A 20,826-nucleotide genomic window follows, 5' to 3' on the forward strand; every position below is an offset into this window, starting at 1 on the left:
TACGTACTTAAATCTGCTGTATTATGGGCAGTGATACTATATGATCCTGATGGTCAGAATGCTGAGAGCAGAATCCCAACGGCATTCCAGGACATCAATCCCAACCTATGTGGCAGACCATTGGGTCAGTGTAACAGAACCATAGTGCAGTAAGGACAGTGGGAATATGCTACTATTAAGACTGAGCAAGCTACCCTAGTGATAGACCCCTGCCTGTCCGTTGCTGGGGATATACATGAGCATTCTCAGACATTACTGTAGTATTAATGCAAAATGTAAGTGTTTTATTTTAGCCTTAAATGTAGCTGTTTAACAATTTGAGGGCCAACGTTGCTGTGAGAGATGTGCAAAATATCAGCTAAAATGCCAGGGCTGTAATCGAGGAATACAGGAATACTAAATTATTGCCAGTAAATTATCTGAACGTTGGCACTCAAAGGGATAATGGAAATCTTCATTTCTAGCTGGACTGGACCAGTCATGGGGGCACACACTGTAACCTCTATCTATTGCAGTTTCTTACTGCATATCAACAGCACCATATTTCTGAAGTAATAATGCAGTAAATACAGATGGAGCCTTCTTCAACTTGCCTTCTCTGGTGAGCTAGGCCTCACCACGTCTTATCATCATCTATTGTTCTCCGCTGCAATATTATACATAGAACAATACAGCAGGGGATTAGCAGAGGATTACGTACATGCACCAAAGATTCCAGAGGCACCATGAATACTATTTCTGTTGATTTTATTTACTAATCTGTACATGAGCATTAAGCACAATTTTTAGGGTTTATTTTCGAACAATGCCTAGGGCACAAACAACTATGCATTTCTACCCCATATCAGTCATGTGGGCTGCTATAGTGTTACTGTCCTGTGAACATAGGTAAAGTGAGTTTCTCGTCTCAGGTGTTGCCATCCCAGGGGTGAAATACATAACGATCTCACTTCCTGTGTCGGATTAAACCCTGTGGAGGCCCCTAGGCAGTTGAAATCATGGGGCCCCACAAACAAATTATCTCATATTAAGTATTTCATTTTACCAACCAGCAGTCTAGGATCTAGAAACTGTAATGGGAATCTGATGGTTTATGTACAGTATTTTCTTTATAGAGTCTTTAATGTAAAGTTTTCCATTTCCTTGAGTTGATTCATTTTGTTTTATCTTATGGGATCAATGTAATAGAGCTTGGTTTATTTCAAGATACAATTATTATTTTTATCTGTTGTCATGCGGCCCCCTAAAAATCATGGGTCCCATACCACTGGTGCCTATTTGATAATCTAGCACTGCTCACTTCAACTTCTTTCCCCACCCCTCACCCAATGTCCTCAGCACTGGCCACTTAACAATAGCAGCTTGCACAGGGAACCAGAGGGAGAGGGAGGACTCAGTATTCCCCCGATACTGCCCCTGCCTCTCTAACTGCGTCAGTCACTGCACTCTGGCAGTGAATGGCTGGTAACCATACTTGCCTATCCTCCCGGAATGGCCGGTAGGCTCCCAAAAATCATGTCTGCCTCCCGGCCCCACCCTTCCCGGGAGGGTGGGCAAGTCTCCCGCATGCCCCCAAAGGCCGGCACCTCCAGCAGCCTCTAAAAGAAATGCCAGAATTTGCGGGTCCGCGGGAGGGGGCAGGACTAAAATTACATGAATCACGTCAATTTACGTCCATTTAGTGAATAGCGGAGTTTGTGTGGATCAGGGATGGGGCTTTGAGACGTCAGCCTTGTACCTGCCCCCCCATGTGCAGATTTGGTTGCCCTCTCTGGGCTTCTCCCAGAGAGGCAACTACATAGGTTGGCAAGTATGCTGGGAACCAATGCATAGAGGCAATGTACAAGTGTCAGCATAAAGAAACAAATCCCTCCTGCTTTCTTTATATGTGTAAGTGTAAATGAGAATAGTTTTGCAGAGTAACATGGACCTTTTTTGATAAGCCGATAAAGTAAACCTTACTACATTTTTTCCCCTTTGCCTAACATCTACTGATTTAATAGGAAATAACGTATCCCATATATGCTTGCTGACATTCTATACAGGAAAATTAAGATTAAACTGCGTTAAATATATTTTTGAATACGGGAACTGTAGTAATGAATGACTCTCTTTAGGTTTCCAAATTTAGGTTTTAAAAGGATCTCTGGCAGTGACCCAACACATTGCTGGCTAGACACACACCTGCATTCTTACACGCATGTTGTGCTTTCACTGTTTGTATACTAAGCCCTCATTCCAGGCATTGCTAAAGTACTGCGAGTTGTATGCCACTGAGCACTTTGTTCTATGTAGAGCCCTACACGTTGCATGGTAAACTATGCTGAACACTGCTATTCTCAGGTTCTGGAATTGTATTGCACTTGAGAAATGTATTGCTCATAGGACCTTATTCATGTCTGTAGGCACTTGCCCATGCAGCTGCAAATCTCTAAGCTATGGAATTGTTAATCATTGCAAATTAAGCTGCCAAACATTAAAGTAGATAGCCACCCAACAGAGCCAAAACAAACTCATTCACAGCTATGTTCACATGCACAGACTCTACACAATAATGAGGAACATGGTAGCACTATGGCTACATAGACTGGACACAGCATTAGCGACTGATAGCATGATAGGGATGCAGTTCAAATCCCGGCAGTCGGAATCCCGGCGTTCAAAATCCCGACCGACGAACTCCCGACCGACGAAATCCCGACCGACGAAATCCTGACACTTTCTCCCTCCGTGGGTGTCCACGACACCCATAGAGGGCGAATAAATTAGTGTGCCAAGCGTAGCGAGGCACCGGGCCCGCTGCGTGGTGAGCGCAGCGGGCCTACAAAGGGCGGGGGGGGGGGGCGATCCACATCCCCCCCTTGTCGGGATTTCGTCAGTCGGGATTCCGGCGTCTGGATTTTGAACGCTGTGATTTCGATATTATATCAATCCCCATGATTCACCTGTATTTTTGCTGCAACTTCCCGTTACCACCCCAAATGGTCACTTCCTGTCACTCTGTGATGCAGGCACCTTGGCACCTGGGAGCACGGCACATATCGGACGATAATCACTTCATTGCACAAACATCTGCTTTATGTACAAACATGAATTAGGCTCATAGTGTAGATTCCTTGCTTCATCTCTGCTCCTCTTTGTTATGTTCTCTTCTTTCTTTCTTCTCTGATATAACATAGGGTGACCAGGGAGAGCTAGGACTGAAGGTAGGTCTCTAAAATATGTTTAAAATATGTTTATGTCTAAAAAAAAGCATCAAAAATACCTACAAAATAGTTATGTTTTCAGCATATACGGGCACACTTTTTAGTTGTCTAAAAATAGAATTACAGTACAACATATTTTCTGGTATATGAGTAATCAGGAGTAATTTACATGGAGTATTCAGGGCATTCAAAATAATCGCTGCCCCAATGGAGCTTGCAATCTATGGTAGTTATTCAATAAGGATCCCAAAAGCAAAATTTATCTCTAATGGGCAAATCCATGTGTACTGCAGGTGGGGTAAATGTAACATGTGCAGAGGGAGAGAATACAGTTGTCCGATTTGTCCCTTTTGTACCCAATTCTAAACGATCGGGTCGAGAAATCTGGTGAAAAGTAGCCAAATTGGGCCAGAAGAGTAACTAGGTGACATGGTGCCCGGAGCAAGAGTATGTTTTGCCCCCCTTGTCATTTTTCCTTCTTATAGTAATAGCTCTTACACATTATGCCACACAAACCATAATGCCCATTACACATTATGCCACACACCATAATGCCCCTTACACATTATGCCACACAATCGGTAGTGCCCATTACACTTCATGATGAACAATCCATAATATCAATTACTCTACACACCGTAATGCCCGTTACACATTATGACACACTGTAATGCCCATTGCACATGCCACACAATGTAATGCTTAATTAACTTTATGCCACACACCATAATGCCTATTAAACATTATGCCGCACACCATAATGCCATTAGTACACATTATGCCATTCAGCGTAATGCCCATTACATATTGTGCCACTGACACCATTTTATGTTCAACACACAAAAATGCCCCTTGCTAATCTAAATTGCAGTGTAAAAATAAACCAGCCAGTATATACTCTGCACAAAAACAAAATAACTCCCCCATACTGTTTACTTGTAACTCACTCTTCACATGTAATATCTCCCCCACCTGCCGTGCGCATGGTTTTGTCCATTAAAGAAGGCGTTTGCTTTTGGTACTTGTTTCCTAGCACGGCGCCCATCGCATACCGTACTTAGTGGTCCGCGATGCATGCGATGCGATATTCCCGTTAAATTAACAGGAGTGCTTGTACAATGAAATATTGCATAGCATCACATGCCAGCAAATATCCTCTGACCTTTTCATATCCCCACTATCCACGTCGGCGCTGAGTTGATTTTAGATAGTGTGGCGAGCGCAGCGAGCCACCGAGCCCGAAGTGCGGCGAGCGCAGCAATCCCCGCGAGGGGACGTGGAATACCAGCCTGAAGCGTGGTGAGCGGATGCGGAATACATATAAAGTAATCCGTATCCCCTCGCGGGGGTCGCTGCGCTCGCCACAATATCTAAAATCAACTCCACGCTGACGTGGATAGTGGGGGTATGAAAAGGTCGGAGGACGCGTACCGCCGCCCCTCGCGGGCTGGCTGCACTCGCCACGCTTCGGGTTGGCATTGATAGTGGGGGTGGCATTGACAATGGGGGTGCATTTAACATTGTAAGCATCCATCAGGGTGCTTGTACAGTTAAAAATCACATCGCATGCCATTTGCTGGCATGCGATGCGATGCATAAGATGCAGTACAATCAAAATCGGGGGCAACGTGCTAGGAAACAAGTACCGAAACTTTTAATAAATTAATATATTAATTCATTGTTTGGGTAATATGTTCTGTTAGCTTTTGTTTTTCTGTAGGTGCTAAATATTTTGTAAGGTCAGCAGGATTATTCCGTACATGTCGGAAAAAGTAGATCTATTTCCTAGACCTTGGTACATTTTTATTTAATTACGTCTACAGGAAAATGAATAATGATTGTGTACCGTTCTGGGGGCAGCACCTTAAAATTCTTAGTTCATTCTGTTACTTCAAACGGAAATTGCTTATTGCAATGGGAAATATTAGGGACAAACTGTTCCATACAACACAAAACAAAATGACACTCCACACAAGAAATGATGAACAACAAACCAAAAGGTACTTAAGATCACGCCTGGGCCATGCGTATTTCTATGTTGCCAGACATGTTTTGGTGACTTATTGCAGTGGAGATGTCCGTGAGATTTATAGAATGTTACAAAATGTTACCATCATAAATCTTGTATAGATGGTCACCCTGTGAGACATGGCTACTGTCAGCAGGTGGCAGTGTTACATCGCTGTGTTTTATGTCTGTAGTGGGTGATATTCATATCCAGAAGGCGTATTGGCTTTGTAATCGCATTCATTTAGGAGATACACCCAGAATATACTGTATATCAGAACATTTATAGTATTTTCAGTAAATGAAACCATGTAAAGCTGACCACACATGCATTATGTGGTTGTTTTCATGAACAGTTCAGGTACACATCATTATTTAATCAGAGAGAATTGAATTTGATTGTGATTTTATATATATATATATATATATATATATATATATATATATATATATATAAAATCTCAAAATAGAGAGTTATGGGGTGATTCAGGTTGGTTTGCAAAAGCAAACACCTTTAATAGACAAAACCATGTGCACTGCAGGTGGGGTCTATGTAACGTGCAGAGAGAGAGAGTTAGATTTGGGGCAGTTATTTTGTTTCTGTGCAGGGTAAATAATGTCTGCTTTATTTTTACACTGCAATTTAGATTTCAGTTTGAACACATGCCACCCAAATCTAACTCTCACTCTGCACATGTTACATGACGTCTTCGTCGTAGCGCTCGTAAATAAAAGTCAGTTGAGACTGACGTTTCTTTAGGAGGGGATGTGTTCTTGTACTCATCCGCTCGCATGGTACCGTGGGGATTTCGGGGGGGGTATTCACATAGAATGCACTCTGTATTAAACTGACCAAGTGTTTTTTTTTTCTCATTACAATGACCCAGCAGACTGTTTCTGCCTGTTTCTTGCTGTGCTGTGATCTATTCAATCTAGGCACAGCACTATGGGTCTCAGTGCCTGCCGTTAATAGGTGCAGGAGCCTGTTCTCTTTCCTCTCTGCACCGTGTGCTGTATAATCTCCAGCGGCGTTAATAGCTGCTGTGTGCTAGTAGTATTTGTATAGGATTGATCTCCCTGACTACTTAATCAGGGATGAAAATTCCCACGAGTCAGATACTGTTAAATAGGAAACTCCTTATGATGTCTACTGCATGTCAGATGAAGGCTTTTCATATTGCCAACTAATTCTGGACATCCGATCGATGCATGATTAAAGACAAGTTTCTCATTTCGGATTTACAAACTGAGAAGCATAACATAAATGCAGTGGCTTGAGCTGATTGGATTTGAGTGTTATCTTATACTGCCCTCTAGTGGAAATGTGTTGTACTACACAACATTGGTTTTATCATTGTGCATTCTGGACAGACTTTGGGACTAATTCAGCATGGATAGTTAATAGAAGAATTTGCAGTGTACTGCGAGCAGAAAGCCACCGCCCAGACAGAAAGAAAAAAACGCCTCTTGCTAAATTGCGAGAGAATTGGGAATGGATGTAGTTCAAGGTCTGAGTCTTCCACTAATCTGCGACTGAGATGACAACACATTACCACATCGTTTACGATCGATATGCACATTCAGTTGCTGGTTCACCTCGCCCATGTGCAGTGTGAATGGTACGCATGTGCAGTCATTCGCTAATCGCTCGATTTGCAACTTTTCCATTCATCTTGTAGAGTTACAGTGTTATAGTCAGACCTGCATGCTCCCAAATAGCAGATGCCATTGTGACTCTTATATAATAGTTATCATACTTATCTCATGAGATTTTGGTGTCTGGACACATCCAGGACAGTTATATAACAAAATCCTGCTCTTACCATATGTATACACTACAGTTATGGTGTATCTACAGACATAGCACTTCCAGATAAATAAAAGAGAAATATTGACTTGTCAATCTATATTTTTTCATGATCGTGCCACTTTAATAAATTCCAATTACTGTCACCATTTCATTTCTGCCCACTGGATGCGTTCAGCATCTCGGCAGATGTGATGCCGGTAGTCACATTCCGTGCGCCAGCATCCTGAATACCGCCAGGAGACCAGCGCCATAATCCTGACTGCTGGCATCAAAACATAAGTATGTGCTGGACAGGAGCATTAGGCTGGGGGCAGGGGTAGGTTTATTGGGGCAAAAGGATAGGCTGCAGGTAGGGAGGGTTAGGGTTATGCACCTAGAAGGGTGGATTCAGCTGTAGGACAGGGGGCTAGGTTTAGACGTCAGGGTACGAGGGTTAGGCACTAGCGGGGAGAGCTGGGTTAGGCTACATCACCATAAATCATACATCATCGCTAGATGTGCTGGTAAAACCAGCTGATGGGGAACTTTGCTAGCAATGATGCAGGAGTTACCATCATCGCTAGTCTGCCATCGCTGGGGCATATACACACTAAGCAAAACAAGCAATTTTCAGCTGAAAATCACCAAGTGTGTATGGGCCTGAGCCCTGTTGGGATTACTTTCATCAGGATGACAGCTTCTGCATTCTGACCCCTGTTCAATAATATGTATTCCCTGCAAACATCACTGCAGGAAGCGCTGACCTGCAGCAGTACATAATTATCCTGGCTTAGCATAAAACAAACTGACCTAGCCAGAAGCTAGCCAGTGCCCCCGTGGTGATGCTGGCAAATACAAATCCCAGCACTGATAAATATGCTGAATCATGTTGTTACAATTGTCCTTAAAATAGTAAACAGTACAGGGCCGACACTAGAAATGTTGGGGCCCGGGAATAACCTTCAGTTACCATTACTTACAAGCAGCGGCGGCGCAGCATCTCCCTCCTTCACGGACGGCCGGGAGCGCACACTGCACAGTGCAGCCTGCAGAGCGCAGAGCCCCTCTGTATCCTAGGCTCAGCACTCTGCAGGCTGCACTGTGTATTGTGCGTGCCTGGCTGGGGGGCCGCCAGGTTGGGGAGGCATTGTGCGGGAGTTTGCCACTGTGGGCAGCTGCTCGGGCCCCTCCAGAGGCCGGGGCCCGGGACAGCTGTACCCACGGCACCCCCCTGTCGGCGGCGCTGAAACAGTATAATGTCTGATATTTGCCAGCTATATATTTCTAATAATATTAAACATTAATAAAGGGAGCCGTTGTGTTAAATTGAGGGGCATGAAGACTCATGTTGGGTGCATTCCCAGATCATTTCTAGAGAGTAATCTGCCCTCCATACATCCATGACTTGCCCCTGGAATCATCGGGTGTGGTATAGGGGTCCGACATTTGGGATCCCGACAGTCAGTTGCCCGACGTCAGGATCCCGACTGGCCGGACCCAGACAGCATGGTGAGGACAACTAAGCCCCTTGCGGGCACGGTGGATCGCTACGCGAGCCACCTATTCTATTCTCCCTCTATGGGGGTCGTGGACCCCCACGAGGGAAAATAGCAGGTGGCCGTCAGGAACCCAGCTGTCTGTGTTTTGACAGTCGGGGTCCCGACGTCGGGTAAATGCCTGTCGGGATCCCGACTAGCACCCAAATCATTTACCTATTACTGCTACAGTACCTCATTATAGGCTTTTACTCTACAGTAGTTTCTGATTTCCATTAGTAGGAGTTTAGATTTCGATGATATATCTTTATTTAACCCACTCTAAAACACTTAGGGCCAGATGTATCAAGCTTCAACAAGTGATAAAATGGAGAGTGATAAACAGCCAGCCAATCAGCTCCTACCTGTCATCTTACAGGCTGGGTTTGAAAAATGACTGGTAGGAGCTGATTGGCTGGTTGTTTATAACATTTTGAAGCTTGATACATCTGGCCCTCAATAACAATCACACTAACTCACCTGCACAGACTTATTCTATCCCCTTTCCTTTTTCTCCACCTTAGGGGGAAAGAGGCATGCCTGGGATGCCGGGGAAACATGGAGCAAAGGTATCTTTTTAAAAAGAATGGCTTGTAGATTTAACCCTAGAATCCCCAGTCACCTCTCAGCTGACATTGTGCTGTCAATTTGCTTCCCTTCTTGCCAGTTATCCACTTGACTCCCACCTCCCACCTGTGTACTGGTCCTCAGACACCTTCCCTAGCTATACCAGTGGTTCCCAAACTCAGTCCTTAAAGTCCACTAAGAGTCCACGTCGATTTGATTTAGTCGATTTGATTTAGTCGATTTGATTTAGCCATCTGTGCTCAACTATGGCTATCCTTAAAACCTGGACTGTTAGGTTGCCTTGAGGACTAAGATTGGGGACCACTGAGTTATACTATTCATACCCCTGTCCACTCCCTGTGTGGTTCCGTTACCCTAATTCTCATCTTGTGTCCTCTTTTTCCTTAGCTATCCCCCTGATTTCTGTTTCTGAAAGTTGAGAGGTATGACCCAATCATTCCTTTAACTTTACCTTCCTTCATTAACCCTATCCTATATCACTTCTACCTCTATCACTGGCCTTTGTCAAGCATTCAACACCTAATCATTCCCACTAACCGCCCCAGACTTGTAACCTAAAAAGCACATTCCTGTATTACCTTGAGAATATGATGTTACTTGTTTGTTTCTTCAATGTTTTATGCAAATTAAGTTGTCTTAATGTACAAATAGTAAATTATCACAAATGTGTCATTTCCTTTCTGGCGGCTGGAGCTGGCTAGTAGCTGATACAACTCAGACTACATCAGCGGTGGGACTTGTAGAACATCTTTTCTTATCTGCTGTAACAGAAATTATTGCAGAAGGTCTGCCTGGGATTGGGGACGCTGAGAACTTTGCAGCATTTTTTGTGTCTTATCCAAGAAGTTTTCATTCTTTAGTTTTCCTGTTTAAATGTTCTGTATACAATGGTGACAAGAGTTGAAAGTAAATTGGGCAGACATTGCTTACGTACAAAAACTGTGAATGTTCACCCATATTATTTTTTCTACATTGGCATTTTGGTAGCATCTGTAGCATATGGTCCTTGTTTGCTGCTAAATGTCATTTTCAGTGAGTACTTGAATCTGTCCAATACTAGTGCAAAGGTTGTGCCTCCAAGATCTGCATAGCTAGGCTTACCATACAAACTGGGACAACAAAGAATTACACAGGTCCTATGAGTGATTATTTTGGGAAAGCCTATACATTGCCTCTATATTCAGTCTTGAGTGTACATGTGAATAACTTGTCTACCCTCCTGGAAAGGCCCTCCAGCAAGCCTTCGGCACCCCCCCCCCCCCCCAATCACACATCCCCCGCCTCTGTCAGTCAAATACTAGCAATCGCGGCTCTTTGGGGAAGGGGTTGGACTAAAGTTATACAAATTGCATCATTTTGAATAATCTTATCCCCACCCCCTCCATGTAGACCTGGCCAAATAGGCAGGGCTCCCTTTCCCCTTCTTGAACCCCTGGCTTGTCTGGTGAGACCTCCAGTGTCCACAGCACTGGCTGCACTACTGAACCTCTACAGGGGAAATGTGACAAATTATATGGAAAGATTCCAGTCCTGCCCTGGACTGGAGTCTCCGTAGGACACCCCCCCCCCCCCCCCCCCGATGGCTGCCCTGTGCACAGACACACACTAATGTTTGGCACCCTCACTTGCTGCCGAGATTGTGATTGCTGAGTACTGCCACCCCACCCCCCTTCCGTGGCATCTGCTAAGGATTGCATTACTTTACGGACTCCGGTTTATGTGCTGCGGTGAGGGGTATCACAGTTACTACTGCGTTTGAGCTGTTTCTTGTCCTGCCTGTGAGGTGCCGGCCACATCTCTGTACTGGTGGGGCAGTCAGGGCTGGCCACTGCTGGGGGGGGTTTCGGCAGTGCACACCCTGATGTAATGTGCTGTGCACACCAATAGTCATACCTAATATGAGAATTTAAAAACAGCAGTGGAATTGTACCACCAGTGGATATAATATAACTTTGCTACTGTACTTCTTTATTAGAAGAAACAATGCTTGACTGTAACAAGATATATGTTAAATAAAGCTGTCCGCTTCCATTTGTAAACATGTATTAATCAGGTTAGAATGTGTTTCTAATTTTCCCTGGGAGGGTTATCTGAGAGCAACTGTAGCCTACATTAAGGTTAACCGCTTCTGTGGTAAATGAGAGAAATATTCATCTCTTAAATGACTGCATGCAGGATTGCAGTTGTCGTACCGTATGAGAACATCTTTACCGATTGATTACAATCTGAAGGCTGGAAGTACACTCCAAAATGTGCCAATCAAGCCCAACATTATTCACTCACTTGGATATATTTCCAGTGCATCCCAATCAGTCCCAATAGTAATGAATCACAATTATTTTTGTAAGTGCACAGATCCTGATTGTCTGATGATTGGAGCATTCTTTAGTTTATTAAAATATGGTATAGTATTTTCCTATGATACCAGGCCACTGGAAATATGAAGCCGTGTCAGCAGTACTACATAATATGGAGTGTAAAATAGATAACTTGCATGAACAGACTTATTTGTCATTGGGGGACTCTGTGTATGTGCAAGACCTGTTCTGCGCATGTTCACAATGGGTCCTGCTTCCTCATGCGCAGTGCCCTTCCAAGCCCCAGCATGAATGACAGGCTGAGGGAGTTTGGGGGCAGAGAGGGATAGGCAACCATATCTTCATCAGAAAACAGCGGTGTTCCGCCTTAGTGTCGGCAACAGCAGATCATGAAAGCAGGTAGGAGGTGGCATCTATATAAACCAGGTGCCTCCTGCTGTATTAGCATATTAGCTGTACAGTATTGCAATGCAGCTGTGGAATATCATAAAACTCTGAATCAGGCCCTAAATATTCTCCTTTTAATGTAACAGTTGTTATCAGATAATGCATTTATGCAGATGTTATATCTCATGCGATATTACATTTATCATTTGGATGTGGTTACAGTGAAGATAGCTGGAAACTCTAGGAGCTGGTTGACTCTCCATCACTTATCAAGCTTAGTACATCTGGCCCTTCATGAGAATAGTTTTAAAGCAAACATTTAGATCTTGGGATTAAATATGTATTTAGGAGTTGGCTCTTGTTTTAGGGCCTAATACCCTTGGCCTCAGTCCTAGTGTCACTTATGCGGTTCCTTAAAAATAAGTTGGGCCTAAAGCCCTTGGTGTTGGGCACAGTGGTTGCCTATTTGGTGTCTTTAAATGATTTAGGCCTAATGCCAATCCACAATCTTGTGGTTCTGTTAGCTTCAGCTGGACCTTCCCTGGTCCAGCTCATAGTTCTGATAGTAGGTTCTCCCCCCTACACCGGTGGTGCGGGACCAGCCACAGGACTTCAATGCTCTTTAGCCACAAGTTTCTCCTCGTCTATGGTATCTCATTTTAGCTCTCCTGAAAATAGACTATGATGAGCACTGATTGGCTTACACAGTGCACCTTTTCCAAAAGGCGTGTTGCAAAACTTATCTTCAGATTCAGGCCCACCAGGGTCCACACTGGGTGGCGACTACCAAGCATCACTTGGAAGCCCTGTTATACTTTAACCATTATGTATGATTTCACAAATGTATAGAGACTAGGAATGGAGAGTTTAGGAGTAGAAAATGTAAGTAGCTGGATGAATAAATATATTGGGGAGGGCCAGTAAACTGCCCATAAATGCAGATCATAGGTCTCATCCTATCAAATTTCCTATAATACCATGTTCTCATTGCCACCCCTACAAAATCCAGGGTTTTGGATCCTGGATTTTTGCTGGGGCACAGATCATCTCAGCTCACATACCCCCTTCTCACTGCAACTTGGACCCGGGAAATTCCCGGGTCTGCCCCGTTCTTACTGGTTCCCAGGTCTGCCCTGCCAACAAGTGTGAGGAATCTAAGGGCAGCTTTTACTGGCTGTTGGAAGAGCAGCTTTGATTGGCTGTTTAAAGAGCAGCATTGATTGTCCATATGGGCACCACCACTCTTCCTCCGGTTGAGATCATGCACACTGTAGTACTTCTCATAAAATGCTTTAAGTTCGTTCACAACTTGTTGCTGGGTTTAATGGATGCCACCGGCAGACAGTATATTTGATATGTTGTAGTAAACTGTTGAATCTTGACAGTGCCAGTCACTAGCTTCTTTATTTCCTCCTCCCCTCTCACAGCCAGCAGCTCCAGCACCTCCTCATCCCTCCACATGTCACCTAATCTCATTCCCCAATCAGCTTGCTTTTTCACATCCTGTGTGACAAACCCAGGTTGTGCCTGTTCACACTGGCAGACACCAGTGTAACTCCCAGGAATAACCCTGCAAAAACCTGTGTGCAATTCCCGGGGCATTACACCCAGCAATTTCACTCACACCCATTCACACTGAGGAAATTACTGCTTGCCCTGGCAAAATCCTGGTTTATGTGGCAGTGAGAACGGGGTATTAGTAACAGTTGTTAGATGATAATCACCCGTGTATTTGCAGCACAGTGCAGTTTGACAACACTGACCATCCACATAATTGCATAAAGGTGCAACTTAAAAGATTTCATAAAAAGAAGTTAACAATACAGGTCGAGTATCCCGTATCCGAATATCCGTTATCCGAATTATTCCGAAATACGGACATTTCAGAAAGTGAAAAAATTATTTTTTTTTGCTAAAAACTCACTGGGGACATTTGTAACAGCATCACTGGGGACATGATATGTAACTGGCACTATATATGTGCAAGACAATGATTGCTTGGCATTCAAATTCAGTGCTGAGATAGTACACACATTTTGTTTCACGTTTTGAAACCTTGTTTTTTGAACAATTAAAATATATTTGTGTATATTTTATGTGGTAATAAAATATATTTGTGTGTATATTATGTGTTTATACAGCATAAATGCAAGATACTTCAAAATACATCATTGAAATATTAAAATATTCCGAAATACGGAATAATCCGTTATCCAAAATTCTCCTGGTCCCGAGCATTTTGGATACGGGATACTCAACCTGTATTCATAATAGTACGCAGTATAAAATATAACATTTTATGTTTATAATAATGTAGCTTCAGCCACTGTGAATACCTGTTATTTTAATTTTTAAATGGAATAACACAAGCTTGTTTTTTTGCATTGCTTTAGGGGGAACCTGGACTTTCAGGAACAAAGGTATGTTTGTATGATTTTTATTTTCCATTAAAGCGCAACTGTTTCTTATCTGTTAAAAAAAAGAAATGTTCACTTTGAGAATTTGTATTTTGCTGATCCTTGTAACTATAGCTCTCCATGCAGAACATCAGGCATAAAGTTTGATTTTGATTTTTTTATATATATTTTGTTTTTATTCAGTGTTTAATGTTTTGTCCTTGACTGTGAATAAGATGTTATCTACCGTTATTAAATCTTCTACAGTTTGGAATTATAGGCTTTCTAGATTCCATAAAGTATATAGTCAATTTGCCATCAGTTTTGTTTGCGGGACCTGTCAAAGCAAGTTTTAGCAATATTAATTTTTATACCTGCTGCAAGAGGGTAAAGTCCTACTGTGTGAGGGGTGATAGATATACGCTAAGATATTTTTAGCTGTAAATGATGTAGTTTTCTCTGTGTGATAAACCGCTTTCTTCTTACATTTCAAGGATGTTGTTTGATGAGTAAAATAAAGTGAAAGGCATTAAAATGTCTTTGGACAACAAAGGAATTTATCAATCTCACAACTGCAAAAAAAATTCTTTGCTGTATATCACAACCTATTGATTTAAAAAAAAGGTACCATGTGTTATAAAAAAAAAAAGCCAGGAAAGGTGGAAAATTGATTTAGGCATATTACCGGTTTAGCTTTCCTAATGCTTAGTTAAACAAACTGAATTAGTATACACAAAATAGTTATCCTATTTTGTGTATACTAATTCAGTTTGTTCTACTAAGCATTAGGAAAACTAATCCGGTAATATACCTAAATCAATTTTCCACTTTTCCTGGCTTTTTTTTTTATAACACATGGTACCTCTTTTTTAAATCAATAGGGTGAGATTGGACACTATACCAGGAAGGGATCTTATGCATAAAAATTACATAAAATGACTAAATCTGTAAATCTGCCAAGATGATTTTAGAAACTAAAGAGTTGTAACCAGTTGCGTAAGTTCGTCCCATTTGCCCGGAGGCAACATAAATATTGGTGCCCCCAAATCGCTCAATCAGTAAGGTGTCTCTCTCTCCAGTAAGACAGTTCATGGGTTCTAATACAGGGTATGACACAAAAATTATGTTTAGAATAAAGAGTGTGACGTCTGTTGTTCTGCTAGGATGGGGGAGTCAGTCACAGAAGCAAAATCTACAGCTTTCAATTAACTAATTCAAACTCACAGGGGAGGAGAGGTGCCCCCTTGGGAGCAGGGGCCCTGAGGCAGTTGACTCCATTGCCTCTAGTCCTAACTTCTGGAGAAAATGTGATACAGTTTAAGTAACAATTGCAGCTCCTAATGTGGAAAACACAGGTAGCTACTGGGTATGTAGTGGTCCTGTCGGCATTGATAAAGCCCTGGAATGCTGGCACTGGGGAAATGACAAGTCTGAAATGCTCCGTAAATCATTTCACGAGCACCAGCAATACAACTATATATATATATATATATATATATATATATATATATATATATAATGATTAATTATCATGTTTACGGTTGTACTGCCTGTGCATGTAAAATGCTTTAAAGAGCATTTCACACTTTTTGACATTCCAGTGCAGTGTTCTGGTATTCACATCCTGCTTGTCGGCATGAATCTCAAAAATAAGAATGTACTGTATTCCGTGTACTGAAAACCAGCATCATTATCAGCTAATAAAGCAGCCATTAGCAGCTGGTATTTTGGTGCAGTTACTAGCAGTGTGCTGTGGGTGGGATGAAAAGAAATCATTTGGTTGTCTAGTGCACAAAACAGAAGAATTTTCTCCTCAAATATTGCCCAGTGTCTGTATTGTTACAGTTGTGTAAACTGTCTTCAAGTATCAGGCACAGAACCATGTTTTTAATGACCTGTTCCTAAAAATTCTCCTGGCTGCCAATCCACAGTACAGTCTCTCTTGTCTTGCATGCTGGATGTGATTGTCATTTTGCCATGTTACTAGAGACCTACACATGCTCTGTAAAATCTGGCACAATGCCAGGCCAGCCTAATGTGCTGCAGAGGGGAGGAGTTCACACATGAGCGCCTTTCTATATTAAACTGCCCAAATCATATACTGTATATCATTACAGTAAAGATATCCAACAACTGTCTGGACTTTAAGTGTAAAGATTTGTTTAACAGTTACAAATGTGAAACATCAGCACCTAATATAGTTGATTTTCTTCACTTGGTTTTGGTGCGGTGACAGTGAATTTTTGGGGGATTTTTACTTTCTTGTAATACGATGCAACTTCATCAATTTGTCTTTTCAGTAAATCTTAACCGTTGACCATTTTTTAGTTGTTGAATAAAACAACAATTTGCCTGTTTCATGTTTCTATGCAGGGTGAGAAGGGTGACACTGGCAATGCACTTGGTGGAGTTAAAGGAGAACCTGGTAATCCAGGCCTGCCAGGTCCTCTGGGACCAAAGGTATGTATACATATAACTAAATCACCTAACATGAGACCTTTCATCTTCACATGCTCTATAGATATGACATGTACAGCCAACAAAAAATAAAATAAAAGGAATCTGTTACTTATTTTTTATTGTTGCAGTAATTTGCACTAATTTTCATCACAGTCCCCCTTCCCCCCAAAAAATGACTGCAGCATATCAATCATGGGGCACTGGGATCCAGATCGCTGATAGAGATTTGCATAGTATGGCCCCAGTGCATGTGCCTAATTGTAAACATTGTAAAGCGCAACGGAATATGCTGCGCTATATAAGAAACTGTAATTAAATAAAAAAAAAAAAAAATTGGAGTTCTGTACAAATCACTGGGTTTAATTCCACCTCTGAATCAATCCATAGATCAAGAAAATAAAGCTCAGTGCTTTTTTCTCATAGCATTCAACTAAATTCTTTACCGACACCATTTTTTCTAAATTTTTAATTCTTCTAACTCCAAAATAGGAAGAAATCAGTGAAATAATTATACAAATGAATACAATTATCAGCGGATGTTACTATAAATAATGTATTAACTTGTAACCATCATAAAGTACCCAAACCATTTTTCTGAGTACTGCTACCTTTTTTAATAAGTAAAATACATAAAATAAAGCACTAATAAAGTGTATATTTTTTTCTGAAATATTTGTTGACTATTAAAAGAAAAAGAGTTAAATCCATAATGGATTCCGGGATCTTTGCCTTGCAAATCTCTGTGGAAACAATGGTCCTTACTGCACACTTTGTACATTGTCAGCTACGCAATTCATATTTGACTGTAGATCACAGAAATCTATTTTCTATGAATATGAATAAAATTCACTATGTAGCATTACACATCCTTTATCAGATACATCGCTTTGATCAGGTATAAGAGATCTTGTTAGTGTGAACATAAAGAGCCAGGATGTAGCAAAACCTTTCCCATAATCAGGTCTACATTTTTCTCCTTTACTTTGAAGGCCAAAATACGACAAACTGGGCTTTTGTGAGCAGATAGTCATCCCTTTTTTCTTACCTTTTCCTTTTTCGTTATTTTTATCATAACACACAAGATGACAAAAGGTCAAAGAACAAAAGTAGCTGACTGTCCATTCTACATTTTTATCAGGATTGAGCTTGGTGTATATGGGACATGTGCTTGTACTGAATTTCTGCAGTGGAAAGGAAAATGGCAGAAATCACCATTATTTAAAGGGAAAGGAGGCCCATCACTCCAATGACAGCTTTACATGGAATTCTATTTAAACATTTGAAGAACCTTCTAAATAATAGTATCATTAATACCCATATAAAAATAGCAATACCATCTTAAATGTAAGCTACATGTAGGATCTACAATAATGTTGTCGGTATTTACTCCTTGATAGCACTAAATTGCAGAGGCAGATTTAGACCTCATGAAGCCCTAGGCAAGATACCGGTTTGGGGCCCTCCTCCAACAATCCAAAGCACTATATTTTTGCCACTGATTGCAGAAGGCACTGATAGAGCAATTTGGTGCATGCAAAGTCTACCGATAAATGCTCAGCTGCATACAAATCTGAATCAGTTTCTATCTACAATCTGAATTAAGGTCTTTTTGAAGTAGGTTTAATACCTGTGTCACATTTAAAGTAAACCGACTGTTCACATCGGTGCTGTAACTAGGTGTTTGCCAGCGGTGCCTTGCCCACAGCGCATCTGCACTGTGGGTACACACGCCGACACACACCTTGTTTCCCGGCCAAAGACCGTAACGTGTCTGTACTGTGCTTTCCAGCCAGCGGGTTCTCAGTCAGTCATGGCACCGCCTGCTGAGCAGAACGCCAAGTCTAGGACACAGAGGGGAAGTGGTCTGCTGATACTGATCAGCGCTCCCCCTCTGTGTCTAACACTCGGCGCTCTGCTTGTTAGGCAGCGCCGTGACTGACTGTGGATTGGAGCATCCAGCGTGGAAACACAATCCAATGTGGAGGGGATGCACTGTCACTGGCTGTGGTGTGGAGAAGGGAGGACAAAGAGGAGCAGCAGTGGGCACTGGCTGCCCAAAAAAATGGTATGTGAAAATGGGGGAAGGGGGACAGGGCTGACACTGTGGAGAAGGGGGCAGGGCTGACACTGGGGGGGGGAGGGGGACAGGGACCGCTAGGATATCTTTATGGGGCCTCTTGGGACCTGCTGGGCCATAGGCAGATGCCTAGGTTGCCTTGTGGATAATCTTCCTCTGCTAGATTGTCATGATTTTGTTTTTGCATTAAGGTTAGATTTTTTGGAGCTCACTCAAACATATATATTTGATAAAATGGGGCCAGAATAACAGTGTTCATTAGTCACATGGGCCCTTATTCTGATCAGTGCGGATTTTACCGCATGCGGACGTCCCGCCGATGTTGATCGTCTGCGCATGTGCAGAGGTCACTCTGCGCATGTGCAGGCGATTTCGCCGCACGTATTCTTTATACGCCGCACAGGGGGCGTAGAGGGGCGTGAGGGGCTACTTAGCCTCATTACCCTATGCATACGCCCCGCGTTTCATGGGCGTTCCCATGCAAACGCGGGGCGTATGCATGGTAATGAGGCCGTGACGCGTGTGTAGGGGGCGGGCATCTGACATCGCCGGATGTCAGCTGCCCGCCCCCATACATGATTTCACACGGACAAGTGTCCGTGTGGTCTTGTGTGGCGGGACCTGGTGGAGCGTGCGGCCCTGCATTCGATGTTCGGCGACCATCGAATGCAGGGGCTGCTCCCAAGACGGAGGAGGCGTATCCCCGTCCAATTTCATGCGGATCGCCACATATCCGCGTACGGACGGAGGTGGCGATCCGTATGGAAGGCGGGGATTCGCCTGCACGGACATGACCGCATATTTCTGATCGGGCCGCACCGATCAGAATAAGGCCCATGGTGCTTCATTCACTTTTCATGATTATAGCTAGCCATACACTAGGCAAGTTGCAGGCAATTTGGACTCTTTTCATGTGATTGCATGAAAAGCATACAAAATTCATGTGATTGACAGCAGGTCCAATGCGATGCACGGTCCCGTGCTTATTGCACCAAAGCCTGTGAGTCGCAACTGCTGCAGAAGCGATCTGTTTGATCACATCCGAGCTGGGCAGGCTTGGCTGGTATCACATGCAATATATTATATGTGATAGGACGCATACAAGATTTATTGCATGCGATCCCCGGTGGTTTAAGGGGGGATTGGTGTATGGAGGTCTAAAAAAACTGCCATTAAAGAGAGTTGAATTATGCCCTTGCATATTGTAGGTTGCTGGATTGATCCATAGATCTACAAAAATGACTTTCCATAAATAAATACAATGGGGGTTTCCAGTTGCCCATAAACCCCCATCCCATGGTCTGGTAAGAGGCTAGCACCATGACTACATTAGCAAACATAATAAGCTCAGTGGCAGCAGCTTCTCCTACCAGGCCTGCTGTGCGTGCGGTTTTTAAAACTCAATCTATGCAAAAAAAGACAGTGGTTTAACCATTTGGTGGGAGAACATGTTCTTATAAAGCTGAGTTCGGTCACCTACTGGTCATATTATATATTCATATCTATTGGCGGTTTGACCTTTTCCTGACCACATGCTGCATGTATTCAATGTATAATGAGACCAATGTGGACATACCGTACAGTGTACGTTCAGAGCTGGTCCTAGATTCTTCTACAGATACCCTAGACTCCATGACTTGCTGCAGTGCTCCATACAGCAGGGCATTGGGATTGTGGAATGGTGGCCACAGCCTGAAGAATTAGACATTCAGCACCTCTGACACCATACTGTGATCACTGTCCCTTCTGCTTCATCTAACAACTTACTATATCTCTAGGAATTGTTTTCTTCTGTGATCCATCTGTGTATTTATAAGGTTATATTGTGTTATGCACTTAAATGAATGTACATCTTGGATCAGGACTCTTGGCTGTGCAACTAGCTTTTTGTATGATACCAGATATGTGATTGACCTGTTCTGTGTCTCTTGTGTGCCTAGGGGGAAGCAGGTGCTATTGGCCAACCTGGGGTTCCAGGCCTGCAGGGTGACAAGGTAAGTGTTGTGGGTTGCAACATTACAATTTATATGTCAGAACTCCCATTGGCTCACAGAAGTCTGGGG

The 20,826-nt window shown here is 42.8% G+C and overlaps 1 protein-coding gene across 1 annotated transcript in view; it reads left to right on the plus strand.

Moving 5' to 3' along the window:
* The window catches only part of COL13A1 (collagen type XIII alpha 1 chain), a 132,412-nt gene that overhangs the window by 68,650 nt on the left and 42,936 nt on the right, over window positions 1-20,826 (plus strand). The window contains exons 17-21 of the mRNA XM_083148593.1: window positions 3,180-3,206; window positions 9,062-9,106; window positions 14,224-14,250; window positions 16,600-16,686; window positions 20,704-20,757. Coding sequence (XP_083004719.1) covers window positions 3,180-3,206; window positions 9,062-9,106; window positions 14,224-14,250; window positions 16,600-16,686; window positions 20,704-20,757 — 240 coding nt within the window. The remainder of the gene's footprint in view (window positions 1-3,179; window positions 3,207-9,061; window positions 9,107-14,223; window positions 14,251-16,599; window positions 16,687-20,703; window positions 20,758-20,826) is intronic.

Source organism: Crinia signifera, chromosome 6 (genome assembly GCF_055691185.1).
Source record: "Crinia signifera chromosome 6, ASM5569118v1, whole genome shotgun sequence".
Taxonomy (NCBI): Eukaryota; Metazoa; Chordata; class Amphibia; order Anura; family Myobatrachidae; genus Crinia; species Crinia signifera.